The following is a 21713-nucleotide window of genomic DNA, read 5'->3' as shown; positions in this document are numbered from 1 at the left end:
TTGTTATCATTGTTCAATGTTTACAAGGCATCAAAATTCCTAGTTGTGAGGATACTTTCTAGGGAAAATCAACTTGAATCTTCTTTTCCTTTTTATTCCTTTCTCTCCATAAATAAAACTTGGGAGCAATGATCTTTCCACATCTTCTCGCTTCTTTTCTTTTCTCTCCTTAAATGGAACTCGAGAGTAGGGTGTAAAGGAACAAACGAACAACCTTTGGCTTAAAATCAATGTAAGTACTTTTATAACCTTTTAAACTGTATAATATAATTACTTTTATTAAAGCAATTTAGTTGGATTATGCTTTTGTATGTATGTCTATGTTGTACTTAATTTATTCAAACATTATTATATGATCAGGATTCATTATGTTCAAGTAATAAATTAAAAAAAAATCATGAAAACTTAATGATTTTTTAATTACTAAAATACAAATAGACTGTTTAAACCTGTGGAAACCACAGTTGAGAAAGAAATTAAAAGCTCCATTTGGTTGAAGGTGTTAGAGATATACATGCTTATGAGCTTATCTTGTTTTGTTGGATGTAGCCAAGCAATATTTAGATACCATCTTTTTCATTATCAAGTAATCCCCTAATCTAATAAATAAGTAGATTTTAGTACAAGTGGCATTCTGTTACCCCCCCCCCCAATCGAATTTTCTCACTCTTCTCTATAAAGTGAATTACCGGTTTTACCCTTCGATTCTGTCACCAGTTCATTTTCATCAGCATCCTTAATTTTTGCAAGTTAATTACTCTATTGCCTGCAAAATTTAAGAAAATAGAAAGTCAATAATGATCATTTATTTATAAAACGAAAATTAAATCTTTCAAATATGTCAAATGCTTATCAATTCCTTATTTATCGTAACTTACCCAATATTTTTTTTAAATACATTCTCACAGTTTGTTTCATTCACATTCCAGAGCAAAACGGAATAAAGTAACAAATTTGCAAGTCACCGTCCATTCTTCTGTTAGGTATGATTAAACAGTTTTTTCTGATTAGTTGAATTAATCGATGTATTCATCTTCCTCTTTCATCCATTGCCCTTTTAATCGATGTGTGTATATGTATATGTTAGCGTGTGTATATGTATCTGTTTGTGTGTATATGTATCTGTTATACATCTTCGTCTTTCTACTCTTCAGCTTTTAATCTATGTGTGTATTTCTATCTGTCTGGGTGTGTATATGTATCTGTTTGTGTGTATATGTATTTGTTTAATGTGCATGAATCAAAGTACATTGTCATTTCTGTTTGTGTTTCATCTTCCTCTTTCTACAGGGGGGCATAATGGTAATTTGACAGTTACAAAGAGTTGTAATATACATGAATCAAAGTATCTATTTTAACTTTAAAATGATATAATTTATTATCTTTTTTTTGTTTTTACAAAATCAGTATTTATTTTAACTCTGAAATGATATAAATTATTATCATTTTTTTTCAAAATCAATGACAGGGCCATAATGGTCATTTATGTGTGTGTTTATGTGTCTGTTTGTGTGTGTGTATGTACAATAGCTACAAATATAGTTCATTATTAGCATCCTAATTTTTAAAAAAATGACTTTTTCAATTTCTTAATTTTTTAAAATTTTGGATTTCAGATCTATTAGCTTTATTTTTTATTTTTTACAAAATCAATGACAGGGGCATAATGGTCATTTCTGATTGTGTTTATATGTATCTGTATGTGTGTGTCAATTTCTTAAGTTTTTAATTGCAGTTTCATATTTCGTACTTTTAAATATGTTTTATTTATCAGGGACCATATATCAATATTTATTTTAACTCTCATATTCATGAATCAAAGTATTTATTTTAACTTTGAAATGATATGTACAATAGGTACAAATATAGTTCATATATGTATATGTTTGCTTGTGCACATGTATCTGTTTTAATTTCTCCAGTTTAGTTGAAAAAAAATAAAAACAAATTACACTGCTATTTCTGATAATCTTAGATTAGCACCCTACTTTTAAAAAAATGACTTTTTCAATTTCTTAATTTTTTAAAATTCTGAATTTCAGATCCATTAGCTTTTTTTTTACAAAATAAATGACAGGGGCATAATGGTCATTTCTGTTTGTGTTTATATGCATCTGTTTGTGTGTGTCGATTTATTAATTTTTTTAATTTCAGTTTCATATTTCCTACTTTTAAATATGTTTTATTTATCAGGGACCATATATCAATATTTATTTGAGGACTATATATCAATATTTATTTGAACTCTCATATTCATGACTCAAAGTATTTATTTTAACTTTGAAATGATATGTACAATAGGTACAAATATAGTTCATATATGTATCTGTTTGCTTGTGTACATGTATCTGTTTTAATTTTTCCTGTTTAGTTGAAAAAAAACAAAAACAAGTTACATTGCTATTTCTAATAATCATAGATTAGCACCCTATTTCTAAAAAAATGACTTTTTCAATTTCTTAATTTTTTAAAATTCTGTTTTTCAGATCCATTAGCATTTTTTTTACAAAATACATGACAGGGGCCTAATGGTCATTTCAGGTTGTGTTTATATATATTTGTTTGTGTGTGTATATGTATATGTTTGTGTGTGTATATGTATATGTTTACTGTGCATGAATCAAAGTACATTGTTATTAACTGTATTATTTTAAATAGGATGCTAAAATAATACTAATATTCAATATGATTTCATATGTTTGCAGGAAATGAATATAGGTAATACAGTATATCTCAATAACATTGATCAAATTGATGATGTTTCTCATATAAAAGTGTGGGTTGTAAAGATGTGGAACTTTATAAAGAATAATTTTGTTTTATTAAAGGAAATGATCGTAATGGATGAGGAGGTTTGTTGTAGTACTTTATAAATATCGCCCTACATATTACATATGTTTCAAACAATAAATATATTGATAATTATTTTTTTGATCAGGGTACAAAATACCATTCTCGCGTTTTCAATCAAAACTTTTCTAGATTCAGTCAAATGTTGAAGGAAAGTCAAACTTATATCATTATAAAACCCAATATGGCGGCTGTTACTAAGGGTTTTAGTGATACGGGTCACAAACAAACCATAGTTTTGAATTGGAAAACAATTCTAAAAAAATGTGAGGATTTTTCAGGTTCGATGAATGGTTTTGTGTTTGTTGATTTTAATTCTATAATCGAACACACATACCCTAAAGACACATTCTTTGGTTAGTTATCTAATTTATTCCAATCACTTTTATAACTTATGTAATTTATCATCTTAGTATTTAACTTAATATTACTAAAGTTATTTATTTATATTTTTGTAGATGTTATTAGACAAATTTTCTCATTTCGGCCAACTGAATGGATCATATCCCATCCAAGAATTACATAAGGATGACTATAAGCAACTTCTAGTGAGATTGTTTTTCTTATATTTTTTTCATTTATTATTGTCAAATGTTTTTTTAGCAGATTAACTGGTTTTTTTAATTAGGTCTGTACATCTAAAGTTCACTATATTTGGAACTCAAGCACACCAAATGTCACACTGCCTCATTGATAACCCCAAGGTTACTTGTGTTGTTATTGTGATGCAGTTTGTTAAACTTAACATGTTTGGTCAAAAATATAGTTTATACTTTTCTTTTCTAGGTAATTGTATTTTTCTGTAATATTATATGTGTTTACGGTTGTGTTTACGGCCGTAAATAGTTCACGGCCCATGTCTCATATATATATATATATATATATATATATATATATATATATATATATATATAGGGTGAGGAGTGCATATGAGTTTACGGCTAAAAGAAGAGTAGAGAGCATATTGTAGAGAGAGAAAGTTAGAGAGAAGAAGAGAGTGTGTGTGAATCTCTTGTAAGGATCTTCATTCATATCATCAATACATTAGATTCATCTTATTCTTCTTCTCCTTCTCTTCTATTTTGATATGGCATCATCCGTTTGATCGGGATTCCGGACCATCAAACGGATCTGACTGATACTCAAGCAGATTGGGGACTTATAAGTGGTATCAGAGCTTGGACTGTATCAATCAATTTGGCCAGATCTGGAGCGTATTTGATCTTATTTTTGAAGGATTTTTGCGTTTTTGGATAGATTTTTGAAAATTAGGGGGGGGGGGGGGGGGTTTCTTCGTGTTTTTGATAAAAACGAGTTTTGGAGAAAAAAGTGTGAAAAACGTCATTTTTCTTCGCTTCTGAAGCAGGGTTTACGGCCTTTGAAGGGTTCACGGCCTCGGAGTACGGATCAGCAGCCTCGCATGTGTACGGTCACGAGGGTTTGCGGTCCGAGGTTTACGGCCTGCTCGTTCGCGGTCCTCCGGTTCACGGCTCAGCCTCGTGTGCGGTAGATCCTTGTCCTCGCGTCGCGTTCTCGGCCAGCAGCGGTCTTCGCAGGCAACATCCTCGCATGCAGCATCAGCAAAAATAGGAATCGATTTTGGGGTTGCCAAGGATTGAACACGGGTCCTTTGGAAAAATCAACCAGGCGCCTTACCATCTCATCTAGCAAGCAACTTGATATTCTCCTTCCAGAATTAATTCATAAGGGCTCGATTTCGCTTCTAGTTTCGCAAATTTCACAATCTCAGCCCAAAAACTTAATTTTTTTTTTATTTTTAAAATTCCATTTTCTTCCAAAAATTTTAGCTTTTAATTTTTAAATTTCTAAATTGACCTTTGACCTCAAATTTTGACGTTGACTTTCAAGTTTGACTTTTGACTTTAATCTTTGACTTTCTCGTTTAACCTTCAAAATTTCAAATTTAGCTTTTCGGTTTGACTTTTAAGTTTGACTTTTTGAATTTGACTTTTAAGGTTGACTTTTGAGTTTTTAGTCAAAGAATTTTTTTTATAAACTGAATTCCTCAAACATCCCGGTCACTGAAGTTTCATGTTTTCAATCTTGTGAAACTACTATTAAATTTCTTCGTGAACAAACTGAGTTACTAAAAAGGGAAAATGAGGACCTTAAATATGAAGGATATACCCTTAGAAAAGGCCAAAGACCTCTAAAAGAAAAATTAGAAATCAAAACTCAGGACTTTAGAAAACTATAGGAAGATTATAGCAATAAGTGTGAGAGCTACAATTTTATCGAAAAACAACTTGCCATTGCAACTGTCGAGCTTGACGCATTGAAAATTAAGTTTGAAAATGCAGATTTTAATTTCAGAAAATTTGATGTGTCAAGTGAAGTAGTTGTATCAATGATGGAAAATAGTTTGGGATTTAAAAATAACCAACAAAAGGGTTTAGGGTAAGATAAAGTTCCTCCTCCATTAAATCAGAATTACACTGTCATCCCTATGACCCAGGAAGAAATTGACAGAGAACCATATCTTGTGTATGGCAAACCTGCTGTAACTGTGCCGGAAAGTGGTCCTAAGGTTGAGAATACTAATGTTTCTACTTCCTATGCAGACCCACCATTAAGTCATTTCAAGCAAGCAACTAAAGAAAGTGTGTCAAAGTCAATTGACTCAATTTTTTTTTGATATGTTCGATGATATCTTTGATAATTATGTCGTGGTTGTGCCAGAAAGTGTTGAGCTGAACGATTTTAATACTTCTACTTTTTGTGAAGGTAAAGTAGTAGAGGATGAGGACAAGGAGAACAGAACTAATTCTAGTTCTGCAAATGACTCCTTGAACTCTGAGTTTGTTGCTTCAAACTCGGTTACTTCTGATCAACCTGCTGTTGAGAAATACATGCCACCAATTCCAGTCAAACAGAGTGCATGTTGCAATTGTGCTTGTGGGAAAAATAAGAGACAAGGCAAGGACACACCACCAAGGGCAGGAAGAAACAACTTCACAGTGAAGAAAAAGGCATGTTTTCACTGTGGAATACCTGGACACATTGCCAGAAACTGTCCAAATCGCGTATACATTCCCTACTACGCACAAGGCTGGCAGAACGTGCAAAGTGGGAGATTCTACAAAAGAAATCATTGGAGGTCACAAATCTCACAATGGTGACTGGAATGCGCAGAACACCAAGAATCAAAATCCCGACCAAGAATCAAAATCCCAAGGGCAAAAAGGGAATGCCAGCCAGGAAGCAAAATTCAAAAGATGCTCCAGTGAAACAAAGACCGGCTAGATCAAATCATCTCAATGGCCGACATCAAGCTCAAAATCAAGTGCCGAGGCACCCAACCGCTCGAACAAGAAATGGGTTAAACCCAACTACAGATGGGTTCCAAAGGTTCAATCTCCCAAATATCCTAATGCTTCTAACGTTTCTTCATCTTCTGTTTGTGATAAGTAGGATATGTCATTGGAGAGAGTACCTTGCGTAGATAACAAAGGTCAACCCAGTTTCAAAATGGATTGGGTTCCAAAGACCAACTGATCCCACCTTGTGTTGGAGCAACTATGGAGGCGTATCATCAGACTTCGGTTTGTTGATCATGGCTGTTCCAGGCACATGATAGGGGACATCTCTCAACTGTGCAACACTCAGAACTTTAAGTGAGAGTATGTGTCCTTTGCGGGAAAGGAAAGAAAGGAAGAAAGAAAAGGATCACACATCGGGTTGGTGCTTAATGACATGAAGAATTTTCGGATCTGTTCTGAGTTTATGCGTGCTGTTCTCAGACCTTCTGGATGCAAATTCAATCGGTGAATTACGGTTTGAGTTTTCTTCTCTATACTCTTGAGTTTATCTTAATCTGATTCGTTTTGAAGACAAACTTCAATTTCTTATAGTTTTTCGTTAGTAGGTATTATTGGGAAGTGATATCAAGATAAAGTGATAACGGGCAGTCTAAACCAGTGTAAGGTACTGAATCTGAATTTTCTAGACTCTGTGTTCAATGTGATGGTAGGCACGAAGGCTTTGACATTGTGGATTTAGATAGGATTGTTTGGATTGACTATACGACGCTCGGGTAGATTGAGCAGTGAGATAAACATGGGAACCCACAGGATACACTAAATTAATACGCATCTAGAATTGTGGCTTAACTTTTCCTTGATGTACAGACTTATGTCCTTAATTCTGGTTCTGATAGGGCGACTAGTGGGTTCTGATAAAGTAGATCTGTAGGAAATTATTTTCTTGCTTTCTATCTGTCAGCCATATGTTGCTTCCTCTGCGTGATTGGAAGAGATCCGACCTGGAATGCAGCATGTGCAACTCTATTTCTATGCATCTTCTTTATCTGTGAAATTCTTTCTATCTGTTAGACATATGTTGTCTCCTCTGCATGATTGAAACATATCCGACCTGAAACACAACATATGCAACATTCTACCTCTTAATCCCTATATCCTAGTTAGCCATAAGTTGTCCCCTCTACATGATTGAAATAAATCCGACCTGGGACACAACATATGCATCTATTTCTAAATCCGCCTTCCTCCTTAATAATTGTTTACTCACCTAAAGTAAAGAGTCCTTAGGGAGTTCTTGATAACCAGGGTATATCGGGAAATGGGGAACACGTTCTAGTGCAACTAAAATTGAACCATTTTAGTGGTTGCCTGTAGATCTCGTTGCTTAATTTAAGTGGACAACAATATCCGTGGTCGTCGTCATCTAAATGGTTTATTTAGAAAAGTTTTTCGATATCCCTCGTGTTTAAGTGGACCACAATATTGGCAATTTACTAAATCTATTCATGAAGGTGCAGGTACTGATAAACAAAGTTAAGACTGTCTCACAACTTTGATCCCAAATATTTTTGTTTTTGTTAAATTTATTCATAGTTTTCCTCTGTGCACAAATTTAGGGGGAGTATTAAAAATTCAAAAATCAAACCAAAATCAGAAAATTAAAAAAATCAAACAAAAATCAGAAAATTAAAAATCCAAAAAGTGTTATTTCTATTTTATTTTTTCAGAAAATATGAAAAATACAAAAATATTGTGTGCTAAGTTTTTTTAGTTTTGTTTTGTCTTGAAAAGTGAATTCAGGTGTAGATGAGACTCGTGGAGACTGTATCGAGATTTTCTGAGTCAAAGCTTCATCCGTGATCATGAAGAATTCTCATTCGAAGGAACAAGAAATGAAGATTATTCTTTCGACATTCAATCTTTCAACCCGAGAAGCAAGGTAAAGCTGAAATTGAAGATTATGTGACGGATTACATTGAAGCCTCCTCAATCAGTCTGCTGCTATCTATGAACCTGCTGAAGTGATCCATAAGATTCGTTCTCTCTGATGTTCTCTCTATAGATTCTCAAACTGAAAGCGCTATATTTCAAGAATCAGTACATCAAGCCTCCTCACCCAATGTTCGTTCAAAGCCAAATTCTGAAGAAAATCCCAAGTGCTCAAGATGAAGTCATTTATTGAAGATTCATCATGTTCATCTTGAATATGCGAAGAAATCGAAGATAAAAGCTGAAGCCAAGCTCCCAATGAAGATTAACAAGAAAAGCCAGCTACGTTTTTTGGGGAGTTTGTTGGGTCAATTAGAAAAGAAAGCTATAAACCAAGGGGGAGATTGTTGGGTCAAAAATATAGTTTATATTTTGCTTTTCTAGGCAATTGTATTTTTCTATAATATTATACGTGTTTACGGCCGTAAACAGTTTACGGTCGTGAACCTGTTCACGGCCCATGTCTCATATATATATATATATATATATATATCATCAATACAAACCATCCTAAATGTTATGTAAGTTCCCAATCTGCTTGAGTATCAATCAGATCCGTTTGATGGTGCGGAATCCCGATCAAACGGATGATGCCATATCAAAATAGAAGAGAAGGAGAAGAAGAATAAGATCAATCTAATGTATTGATGATATGAATGAAGATCCTTACAAGAGATTCACACACGCTCTCTTCTTCTCTCTAACTTTCTCCCTCTACAATATGCTCTCTACTCTTCTCTCAGCCGTAAACTTACATACACTCCTCACCCTATATATATATATATATATATATATATATATATATATATATTGATCTTTATTCACTAATTTCGTTTTACAGGTGTTGGTCAGGCCCAAAGTTATTTTGATGTAACAAAATTGTTCATTAGTGACGACATTGTCGAAATTAATGAGTTCAAGAAAGAGTTAGTTTTTTTTTAACTTTTTTATATTGTTTTTTGTAATTAAAACCAAGAAAATTTCTTATATGTAAAAAAATTAAACATTACAGATTAAAAGCTGATAACAATGGAGGTATGTCTGAAAAAAGCATAACTACACTCCCAAGCTACTCTTCTTCTTATATAGATGAATTTAAAGGGGATTTCCCTTTAAAAACAGTTTGTGAGATCACATAACCACCGTAGGTATATTACATTATTTGATATCCTTTAATTTTATTTACACATTGTATGTTTTTTTTAACTTTTACGTTTTATTTCATATAGGTAATTAAATTTCTATTAGTTGGTTCCATTGTCAATATAAGATAGAATCTACCTTGGTATTACGATGCGTGCTCCAAATGTGGAAAAAAGATAAACACAATGCCCAAACCCATTCATTCCTATACCACCCCGACACAATTTTAGAAAGTGTTGTTACTTAATGTAAAGATGAGCGTTGCAACGATTCGGATTTTCATCCGGTTACAAAGTATACACATTTCTATTTATATTAACTATTTCACAATTTCAACAAAATTAATATTAGTGTTATATTTTTTGTTTAGGTATATGATTCCAATCAACGTACAAGATGATACTGGCACCATCATATTGACTCTTTTTGATAGGGAAGCGAAGAGGTTGTTGGATATAAGTGCATACCACTTGAAAAAAAAAATACATGAAGAGGTATACTATGTTATTCATATTTTTAAATTAAAAAAACATTTTATTTGTTTTAATATATTAAACATTCCTCTTACAGGCTGGAGACAGTTTGGAACTATTTCCAAACCAAATAAACGTCTTGAAAAACCGCAAGTTTGCTTTTCTTGTAGATATTACATCCTACAATGTGAACAACTATAATAATATCTATACCATTGTCAAACTTATAGAAGATGTGTCCGTTGATTCCGAACTGGAAAGTAAAATATAACTTATGGTACATACATTTAATGTTCAACACTTATATTTGTTTTTTATTTACACACATAACATTTTACATATTTCCATCTTATTTTATAGAGTATTCAATCTGTGTTCTTAAATCAACTACCTTTGGAATCGGATGATGTTTTACAGAATGTTCAAAAGGTATTTTGATTCTCATATTAACTTTTATTTATATTTAATTTTTCCAATTAACAACTTACGTTTTTTAATTTAGGATGTGATCTCACAAACGGATGAGAGTTTTACACCCTAAACAGTTGATAAATCAACCGCAACCCATGCTATCAAAATATCAACTGATTTGAAGCGCAACCTCCATGACATTTATGACGTTGATTGTTGGGATGATTTTAGTTCAACAAAATCTAAAAGAAAATCAATCAGAGAGGATAATCCACTTTTAGTTCAAAAAGTGGAGAAGTGTGTTGGGTTTGGTTTTAACAAACAAATAATATTTTTGGATATTGGTTTGGTTTTAAAGACTATTGGGTTGTTTGGTACAACTTTTTTTTTTGGATATCTAGAATGTTAATTGAGATAGGTTTATTCAGTTATGTATGACTTATCATTACTTTCGGAGACAGGGGATAGCAGAATTCGGTAAAGTTTATTTGAAGCTTTGGAGATTACGATTATTGGGTTGTTTTCGTAATAGACATGTTTTTTGGATATTTAGTGTTTTTTTTGTTATGACCAATTACATGCATGTTTACAAACAAACATATTGACCTATAGCTGTTTGTTGAGTTACTTTCAATTTCTTCCAATATTCATTAAAAGATCAAAATAGCCTCATTGTAATACCCGGTTTTTCGTAACAGGTGTTATTTCACGAGATATAGATATTATGAGTTAAGTAAATAAGATAAAGCCTTGAGTTGATTTATTTTGAGAAACGATATTTATAAAAAGATAATTAAATAATGTTGTAGAGCTTGTTGAGAGGATTTCATGGATATAAAGATCATCGAAAACGGAGTCCGTATGAGGAAGTTAAGATCGTTTGAAGATTTGATGAAAGTACGCTACTATATTGAGAAAGTCAACGAAAATCAAGTCAACGGTCAAACCTTTGACTCTCACAACATGAGGAATGTTGTCTCACGACGTGAGCAGCATGAATCGACGAAAACATGTGGCGAAAGAGCAGGACACGTGGCAGAAACCGGTCAAAACACTTCTCACGACGTGAGAGGTATATGCTCATGACGTGAACATCCCGAGAGTATAAATATGAGTGTTTTGAGTTGTTTTGGAGTATTTTGGCGTACGTGAGGAGAGATGCTGCTCGGGAGTCATTCTTGGGAGTCTATACCGGAGATGTTATGCTGGTATACGGGTGATACAGAGTTGAGTTGCGGGATACAGTGAGGTGTTATCATGTAACGAGCTGATAGATAGTAAAGAGAAAAGCTGAGACCGGAATAAGTCTATCGACAAACCAGGTGAGTAACACTACTGTAACATCTATTGTTGTGATAGTTATTATATGGATGATAATTATTGATAATACTTAATTGTAGATTGAGATGATGAGAAATAGATAATTACTGAGAGATTAGATTATGTTAATAGATTGATATTTGATTGATGAATATACTATAATTGAAAGATAGAACATATTCGATAGATTGGTCATGGATCGAGATATTGAATATGAGGGAGGTATTGATTATTGATATGATAGATATTTGAGAGATAGATCATTACCGAGAGATAGATCCCTTGATGAAATGATTTTATTGGATATGTGACAATTTATGTGAAATTTATATAATTTGCATGAATTGTATGATTTTATGCTTTATCTGATTTGTCTGATTATGTTATAGTAGTCGTTATTCACTAAGTCGCGAGGCTTACGTTTTTGTGATAATTTGTTTTGCAGGTAGATTTATTGGGACGCCCGGCTCGATCCTACGCTTGCTGCCAGCACGATCCTCGTGATAACTTCTTGTATGCCAGAGTGTTACTGCACACCAAGATTATTTGTAAAACTTTTAAATGATTTTTTTTGATAAATTTGGGTGTACCTTGGTAGAAAAATCTGGCGTTACACTCATGAAGTGGGAATTGAAGAAAATTAAAGTCAAAATAACATGTGAGAGACAACTGCTTGAAGGAGTTCATTACCACGAAGATGAAGATGCCAATCATCTGGTTGAGCAATAGAAAGTTCCATCTTCACTCCGTGCTCATTAACTCTTTTCAAACCTCCAATATTTGGGCCAAATAATCTTGAGGGCTAACAAAAGGAAAAATATCAAAATTATTAAGTAAGAAGTTATAAGTTACTTTCCTTTGCTTTTATAAAGAAAAGTGTGAATGGTGAAAATATTAAAAGCAATAACAAATTGCAATGGCTGCTTACTTTTCTAGGAAGAGCCAAAGTTTTTATCATTCTAAATGCTACGCAACTGCAGTAGCAAATTGTTCATCTGTTCATACATAAGAAACAATCAATTAAAAGTAAAATGTTAAAAGTTGTTTTTGAAGTACAATGACAGGGCATAATGCCCATTTCTGTGTGTGTTTATATGTATCTGTTTGTGTGTGTATATGTACAATAGGTACAAACCCCAGATACTGTAAGAGTACCTCCATGGTAAAAAAACAAACACATAAGTTTCATGTATCCAAGGTCATATTTGAAAGATTTTCATAGAGATGTCAATTTTAAAGATTTTTAACTATTTTCAATTGAGTAAAATACCCTTTATCCTATTTTATGAACAACTGAAGTAGCAAATTGTTCATCTGTTCATACACAAGAAACAATCATTTGGAAGTAAAATGTTAAAAGTGGTTTTTGAAGTACAATGCCTTGATAATATAAACAAAATTTGCATATCTGATTTTTCTTCTTAGACTCAGAAATCAAAAATCATAATTTGGAAACTAAATCATCAAAATAACCGATTTTAAAACTTGAGTTTGATTTTGAAAGGAGGAGATTAACAAAAAATGGTGTTAGAGAGATGATTTATAGAGAGGTGTGCTCATACCCTACAATTTTGCCTTTCATTTATGTAGGACGCATTTGGTCAAGGGTATTTTTGTCTTTTGCAATTACACATATCCTAGAGTATCACCCCTGATACTGCAAGAGTACCTCCACTTGAAGGCAATACACATTGTTTCCAAGGTAACTTTCCAACTTTACTCCTCCCTCTAGAAGAAAAAAGTATTAGCTGTATATTAGTTGTATATTCTTAGTTGTATATTTTTAGGGTATTTAATATATTCCCTAGTCAAAATATTGCTCCAAAATTAGAAGATTGTAATTTCCTATTTTATAGTTATCTCCCTGTATATGTACAATCTCTGTTGTGGAATGAGACAGAGGAGAATTCAATTGCGTATATGGTATCAGAGCCATCGCTCTCTACCTAAAATCCTTGCCTGCAGATCACGATCTGCACCTCCTACTATCTTCTTTTCTCTGCTATTTTTTCTTTTCCAACCTGTTCTCATGTCTGAAAAGCCGGAAGCCTCATCCACTGTTGTCGCCAAAACCTTGCACCCTGTGTATACTGTGGCCAATATTCAACACAAGGTCAGGGTTCTCGATGGCTTGAAGGTCTCCTACTCATCATGGGTTAAGTTATTCCAGCTTCATGCCAAGGGCTATAAAGTCATGGCACATATTGATGGTACGAAACCTCCTGCCAAAACTGATCCCGAGTATGAATCATGGTCCGAAATCGATGCAATCGTCCTGCAATGGATTTATGGGACATTATCTGATGACCTGCTGACTCGTGTCCTTGAAACTCAGTCTACGGCTCGTGAAGCTTGGTGTCGCATTCAAACCATATTCCTCAATAATAAAGTTCAAGGGCTGCAGCCCTTGAACACGAGTTCAACAATCTCACTCTGAAAGTCATGCCATCCCTCGAAGCATATTGTCAAAAGCTCAAGGAACTAGGTGACAAACTTAATGATGTGGACTGCCCTGTCAACAATCAACGATTAGTTCTTCAATTAGTCCGTGGATTACCTGCTGAATATCACACAACAGCGGCCTACATTAATCAGACTCTTCCCTCGTGGGAGACGGCTGTGAGTCTGCTGGAACTCAAACACCAAAGGCAGACAGCCCGTGAGACCCTATCTCCACCCACAGCCATGGCTGCTGTGCATTCTGCTCCATCTACTCAACTCAATCGTCGGCACCAAGGCAACAGGCCAAATGGCAAGCGGCCTAATCCTCAGCAGAGTAGTTCTTCCTCTGCCCCAAGGCGAAACCCCGCGAATCAACAGCCCAGGTCTCAGCAGGTTCAACAAGCACATGCACAACCTTGGTTTTCCTCAAATGCTTGTGCTCCCTATTGGGCTTATTGGAGCCCACCTCCCTGTCCCTACCCAACAACTGCAGGTTGGAACTCTCCATGGAATTATCCACCATCCCAGACTTGGACTCCTTCTTCTCGTAGGTCTGCTTCTCGCACCAATGGCCCAACAGATAATCAAGCTCATCTCATAGCTTATGACCCGATGGAACCCACTCAAATAGGTGAAGCTTTTCAAGCAATGAATCTGGAACAACCCGATGAACAGTGGTACATGGATTCGGGAGCCACTGATCACCTCACTGGAGATCAAGGTAAAATTTCAAATCCCTCGTTATCTTGTCCAATTGGTTCGATATTTGTAGGAAATGGTGCTCGTGTGCTAGTGCAAGGATCAGGTGACTCGTCTTTTCAAACACCCACCCGAGACCTGCACCTTAAAAATATCCTTTACACCCCAAATATCATTAAAAACCTTTTTTCTGTTAGAAAATTTTCAATTGATAACAAGGCTTCTGTTGAATTTGATCCATATGGGTTTTCTGTGAAGGATTACCAGATAGGTCGGATGATATCTCGCCACAATAGCTCCAGTCAACTTTATCCTCTCACCTATCCAGTCACGGGTTCCACTTTTCTGTCCGCAAGTGCTCAAGACGTTTGGCATGACCGTTTGGGTCATCCTAGCCTCCCTGTTTTGGATTTTCTTAGTTCCAATAAAATCATTCCATGTAATAAACGTTGTCGAACTTTAGTTTGCAATTTGTGTCAAATTTCCAAGCATAAACGTCTACCTTTTTCTATTTCTACCTCCTCTACTATATTGCCCTTTGATATAATTCATTGTGACTTGTGGACCTCACCCGTAACAAGTAAAACTGGATATAAATACTACATGGTTTTAATTGATGATTACACCCAATACACATGGGTATTTCCGTTAAAGTTCAAATCCGAAACCTTCACGAAATTCTCAACATTTCACAAATACATTAAAACCCAATTCAACCTACCAATCAAAGCCTTCCAATGTGATCTAGGGGTGAATTCGACAACCATTCTTTCAAAACATTTGCTGACACGAACGGCCTCCACTTTCGGTTTTCTTGTCCCCAAACATCCCAACAAAATGGGAAATTAGAGCGTATGATTCGAAGACTTAATGAAATCATGCTTGTACTTCTTACACATGCATCTCTTCCACCACATTTCTGGGTCGAGGCTTTACATACGGCCTGTTATCTCCATAACATCCTCCCGACTAAGCTCCTCAATTTTCACACTCCTATGTCAGCTCTTTACCTCCGCCAACCTGACTATGGCCACCTACGAGTGTTTGGATGTGCGTGTTATCCCAACACCACCTCCACTCGAGCACACAAATTAGATCTTCGTGCCAAACTTTGTGTCTTTCTCGGTGATCCGGCCCATTTCCGTGGCTATCGGTGCCTTGACCTCTCCACGGGCAAGATCATTTTATCCTGTCATGTAACATTCGATGAAACCTCTTTTCCTCTCTCAAATAAATCCATATCCATACCCATAGACTACTCCTTCCTCGAGTTTGCCCCATCTCCCACCTTATTTGATCCTATACCTAACATCCCCACCTCATCCCCCTCCACACCACTCACCCCCTCGACACCACCACCACCACCACCGCCCCCTCCCCATCCACCACTAATCCACACCTACCACCGCCGAAACAAGCATACACCTCCTGTTCCTTCTTCAAACATTGTAAGAAACCCACTTCCTGCCCAGACTATCAGCACCTTGCCTACACCACTCTCCAGTAATGCCCTAGCCTCTATATGAGCACCGAACCCTCTTTCACAACCCCCCAACCCCAACCCCACCCCCACCTACCAACACCCATCCCATGACAACCCGCTCCCGGTCTGGTTCACTAAAACCACGGGAACCCATTAATCTCCATACTTCCGCATCCCACACCATCTCACCCGTACCCACTTCTCACCTAAAGGCTCTATCTGATCCTCACTGGCGTACCGCCATGCACGAAGAATATCGAGCCTTAATGGACAACCACATGTGGGACTTGGTACCTCGGCCGACCAATGCTAATATTATTCGGTGTCATTGGCTATTTAGACATAAATTCAATGCCAATGGCACTCTACAAAGGTATAAAGCTCGGCTCGTCGTTAATGGAAAATGTCAACAAGTTGGTATTGATTGTGAAGAGACTTTTAGTCCCGTGGTTAAACCAACCACAATCAGAACGGTGCTTAGTAGGGGTGTAAACGAGCCGAGTCGAGCCGAATACTACCAAACTCGAAGCTCGGCTCGACTAAAATACTCGAGCTCGAAACTCGGCTCGAACTCGACTCGAGCATTGATTTTAAGCTCGAGCTCGGGCTCGTGAAATACTCGACAGTCTCGAGCTCGGCTCGGCTCGGCTCGACTAATATTAAAAAAAATCAAAATCACTAAATTGACTAAGAAATATTAAACATTCCACATGCAAATGTCCAAACTACCAAAAAAATCACTATTAATCACCTAATATCAATATAACATCAACCATATATGTCATAAATGAATAATTATAAAGAAATGACATATATATATGCAATAAATGAACAATTATAAAGAAATGGCATATATGTAAATTACGCTAAGCTCGACTAAGCTCGCGAGCCTTACAAGCTGAGTATTTTAGTACTCGAGCTCGGCTCGATAAGGTACTCGAGTAGCTCGAGCTCGAGCTCGGCTCGATTAAGGTCGAGTCGATTTCGAGTATTTTCCGAGTCGGTCTCGAGTTTCTCACGAGTTGGCTTGTCTCACTTACACCCTTGGTGCTTAGTCTTGTAGTTTCCCGGAGTTGGCTAATACACCAACTTGACGTCAAAAATGCATTTCTTCACGGGGACTTGCACGAGACTGTTTACATGTATCAACCCATGGGGTTCACAGATGCCACTTATCCTAATCATGTTTGCAGGTTACAAAAATCATTGTATGGCCTTAAACAGGCTCCTCGTGCGTGGTATGATAGATTTGCCACCTATATCACTAAGTACGGCTTCTGGAGGACCGTTAGTGACACTTCACTCTTTGTCTATAAACGAGGAAATGAAATGGCCTATTTACTATTGTACATTGACGACATCATCCTCACCGCTTCTTCTGACAAGCTACTCACCAACATCATTGCCACACTTTCTCGTGAGTTTGCTATGTGTGATTTGGGGGCTCTTAACCACTTTCTTGGGATCCATGTCAAACGCCAAAATGGCGGGTTGTTCCTGTCTCAGGAAACATACGCCGCTGACATTCTATCCCGTGCTCACATGGCTGATTGCAAACCAAGTGCCACACCCGTTGATACATCGCCAAAATTGAGCGCATCCAGTGGTGAACTATTAGCTGATGGAACATTATATCGCAAACTTGCCGGTGCCTTACAGTATCTCACTATTACTAGACCTGATCTCACGTATGCGGTACAACAAATTTGTCTATTCATGCATGCCCCACGGGAACCCCACTTCAAATTCCTAAAACGAGTTCTTCGATATCTTAAGGGCACTATTCAGCTTGGTTTTCATATTTCTCCCTCCAAATCGAGTCAACTTATCGCCTACTCTGATGCTGATTGGGGGGGGGGGGGTGCCCGGATTCCCGACGATCCACTTCGGGTTATTGTGTCTTTCTTGGGGAAAATTTGATATCTTGGTCGTCGAAAAGACAGCATACTATATCACGATCAAGCGCCGAAGCTGAATATCGTGGGGTCGCAAATGCTGTTGCTGAAACGAGTTGGCTACGCAACTTGCTTCTGGAATTATTTGTCCCAACTCGCAAAGCAACCATTGTTTATTGTGACAACATATCTGCAGTTTACTTGTCTGAAAATCCCGTGCAACACCAACGTACAAAGCATGTGGAACTCGATATCCATTTTGTAAGAGAAAAAGTCCGCATTGGTGACATTCGAGTTCTTCACATCCCAGTAGATTTTCAGTATGCAGACATCTTCACAAAAGGGCTACCACGTCAACTATTTACTCGTTTTCGATCCAGTCTGTGCCTCCAGTCTCCTCCAGCTCAGACTAAGGGGTGTATTAGTTGTATATTAGTTGTTTATTCTTAGCTGTATATTTTTAGGGTATTTAATATATTCCCTAGTCAAAATATTGCTCCAAAATTAGAAGATTGTAATTTCCTATTTTATAGCTATCTCCTTGTATATGTACAATCTCTGCTGTGGAATGAGACAGAGGAGAATTCAATTGCGTATAAAAAGTACCAAAAATATAGAAGTTATAAATAAAATAATTTAATATTGTTGTGTTTTTATCAAAGAGAGTATATTTGTTTACCAATATAAGAAGTTGTTGATGAAATGAATGAGTTTGAAAGTCGTACAAATGTTGCAATTGATCCAACTCTTAGAAGCCCACCAAGATCATCATAAACGTCAAAAAAATGTTCAAAAAGATTCATCAAAAATATTCCAAACAGAAATAAAAATGCAACAAGCTTATCAAGAAGCTCTATAATTAGTAATACATTAATACTACACCCAAATATATAGGACCCAACAACACAAGTTGCAAGGTAAGTATTCTGTTACCCATTTACGATGTTCAATTTTTTGTGGGCATGTTCATAATGACGATCCCTATTAAAAACCTGATTTTCCCACCTTAGTAAATCTAATATAAAGAACGAATGATCTTTGGTTACTCAAACAAACACAATGCAAAAAATGCAGGCGATTAAATGATTTTCCCAAAGCCCTAAATTCAAAAAGTATTTTTAAAATTCGTTTATTTTTCCCTCCAATGAATTCAAAACCCAATGTTCAAAAATTATATTAACTTTATAAAATCAAAAACAAGTATTTCAACATTTGAAAACCCTAACCTTTATATTGAGGCGTTTCCTCTGCTGCTCGCTTGCTACTGCACCGATTGTTCGAAAGATCTTCAATTTCTTTGTCTTCAATCACTCACAACCATCTAATATGATTCATCACCTCAATTTCTACTTCACACAGGTAAGTATTCCAACCCTTTTAACTTTAACTATGAAATGCGTTACTGCCATGAATCGGAAAATCCATTTCTTTCACACCACGATGTATTGAAAAATGTAATGCAATTCTTTCTTCTTCGATGGTTGTTTGTGCAAAAATGATGTTAGGGTAAAGGTTATTGGTTATTGTTGGAATTGATGGGTTTCTCTTTGAACATTGCATTTTTCTTCGGCCGAAATGGCGACAAAAGAACAATTATACTCTCTATTTTACAAGTAATAATTTAATACTTTTAAATTTTATTATATTTTATATTGAATAAACTAACTTATAATTATTTTATATGCTTTAATAATCATATCATTTACAACATATCAAATATCAACAATATCAACAATTATCATAACTTCAACCTTACGGTTTTTTAATCATCCGATTATTTTTACTTAATTGGTATTTTTTTTAAACATAAGTAAACATATACTAATCTAATGTTTACATTTTTTTAATTATGTTATATCAATAGTCTAAAATATTAAAAATGTATATGTGAAACTAATGGTCCATATTACAAACTTTTAGGTGGTGTTTGTTTTTTGTCTGCAGATCTGTATGGTCTCTTCTGTCTGCGTCGCGCAGACCACTCGCAGACTGTTTGTTTTTTTGAAGACTGCAGACCTAAAAATGTATGCACGCCCTCTTCTTGGCGCAGATGTGGACCAGAGTCTTCTAACATCTTCAGACATCTTCTAGCCTAAAAAAATACATATATCTATATTTTTTTAAGTTTTTTTTAATTTATATTTTTTCCAACTTTATTAATGATAAACAGTTTGAAAAAAAAATTACAAAACTTAAAAAAAACGTTCGACGATACAAACATGATATTTTTGACAAATTTATAAATAAATATTTATTACAATAATAGTCGTTGAAGTTGTTTATATAAATACGAAAAAAAATCATAATATATTATTATATTTTTTTGCTAAATTTTGTAAAACATTATTTACTACACTATCGTCAATTTCTCGAGAAAATATTTATGCTACGTTTTTAATGGATTTAATTAAAAAAATCGAAGTTTATTTCCATCTATTTATGTATCAAATTCTTTGATCCTTAATTATAATGTTTAGTTATAACTTTGCAACCAAAGTTGTTGATTTTTATCAAATATATACGTTAATTCATACCATTTTATTTTTATTTTTATTTTTTATATAATAATACATAAAAGTTGATATAGATTTGTTAATTATTTATAACAAAGTCATAAAAATATTAAAAAAACACTTTGAATTTTAAAAAAATCAGTTTATTTAGATTTCAGTTTATTTTAGTAGTCCGCAGATGTTAAAAAAACAAACAGTCTTCTTTTTTCAGACAGCAGACGTTTGGTCCACATCTTCTACTGCAGAGGTCTACAGATGTGGTCCGCAGACTGCAGACATTTTGCCTCAGAAAAAACAAACAATACCTTATTAAAACTAGGAAAAGACCCGTGCGTTGCACGGGTGAAAGTTTAGTGACAAAAATATAAAAAAGTAAAAATAAAGTGCCAAAAGTATAAAGATGAAAAGTTTGTTGAAAATTTAGTGGCAAAATTAGTAAAAATAAAGTACCAAAACTATAAAGAGGAAAAGTTTGTTGAAACTTTAGTGGCAAAATTATAAAAAAGTAAAAATAAAGTGGTAAAATTATAAAAGAATATAGAAAAAGGGTTTTAAAGACGTAAAAGTGAATGTTTAGTGGCAAAAATATGAAGAAGTAAAAATAAAGCTGCAAAATTATAAAAAAGAAAAGTTTGTTGAAACTTTAGTGGCAAAATTAAGAAAAAATAAAAACATAGTTAAAATTAGAAACATGAAAAGTTTTCTGTTGAAACTTCCCATGTGCTTTAATATATATATATATATATATATATATATATATATATATATATATATATATATATATATATATATATATAGAGGGATAGGTTATATTGAGAACATAAAAAGGTTGAGAACGCGAGAACAACTCATGACCAATTATTACATAATGGCGTTATAGGAATTTTACCATTTAATTAAATATGAATTAGTCAATAGAAAATTAATTATTCCTATTTATCATATTTGTAACTGCCGTTTTCCATGAAATTAGCTCTCACAATCAAAAAATATTATTGGATAATTAGAGGTTACGAAAACAACTATGATTTAAATTTATAGGGATGTTGTTGGTATGTAGCATAATTTTACCTTTTAATATTTTGTAACCATGAATGATTGTATGTATTGATTAATTATTACAATGTGGCATAATCAATTATGAGTTTGTAATCCAATCATAATTGATTCAAGCGAGTGAATGTAATCATGTTGATGTTGAACGAATTAATTTT

General features: G+C 34.7%; 1 protein-coding gene and 1 long non-coding RNA gene across 2 annotated transcripts; one reads left to right on the top strand and one right to left on the bottom strand.

Moving 5' to 3' along the window:
• Window positions 1-498: 498 nt before the first annotated feature.
• LOC145169534 (uncharacterized) lies at window positions 499-19525 on the bottom strand. The gene is made up of 5 exons (XR_013742547.1): window positions 19213-19525; window positions 12396-12462; window positions 12158-12269; window positions 11888-11996; window positions 499-766 (listed from the first exon to the last, which is right to left on the bottom strand). It is a non-coding gene; the product is annotated as an uncharacterized LOC145169534 (long non-coding RNA).
• LOC145107094 (uncharacterized) lies at window positions 13497-13904 on the top strand. The gene has a single exon (XM_079043966.1). The coding sequence runs from the start codon at window positions 13497-13499 to the stop codon at window positions 13902-13904; it is 408 nt and encodes a 135-aa protein (XP_078900092.1).
• Window positions 19526-21713: the final 2188 nt, after the last annotated feature.

Source organism: Lactuca virosa, chromosome 4 (assembly GCF_052849685.1).
Source record: "Lactuca virosa cultivar CGN04683 chromosome 4, Lactuca_virosa_CGN04683_v6, whole genome shotgun sequence".
NCBI lineage: Eukaryota > Viridiplantae > Streptophyta > Magnoliopsida > Asterales > Asteraceae > Lactuca > Lactuca virosa.
The sequence above is the reverse complement of the archived record's forward strand: the minus strand, read 5'-3'. Positions and strand labels throughout refer to the sequence as shown.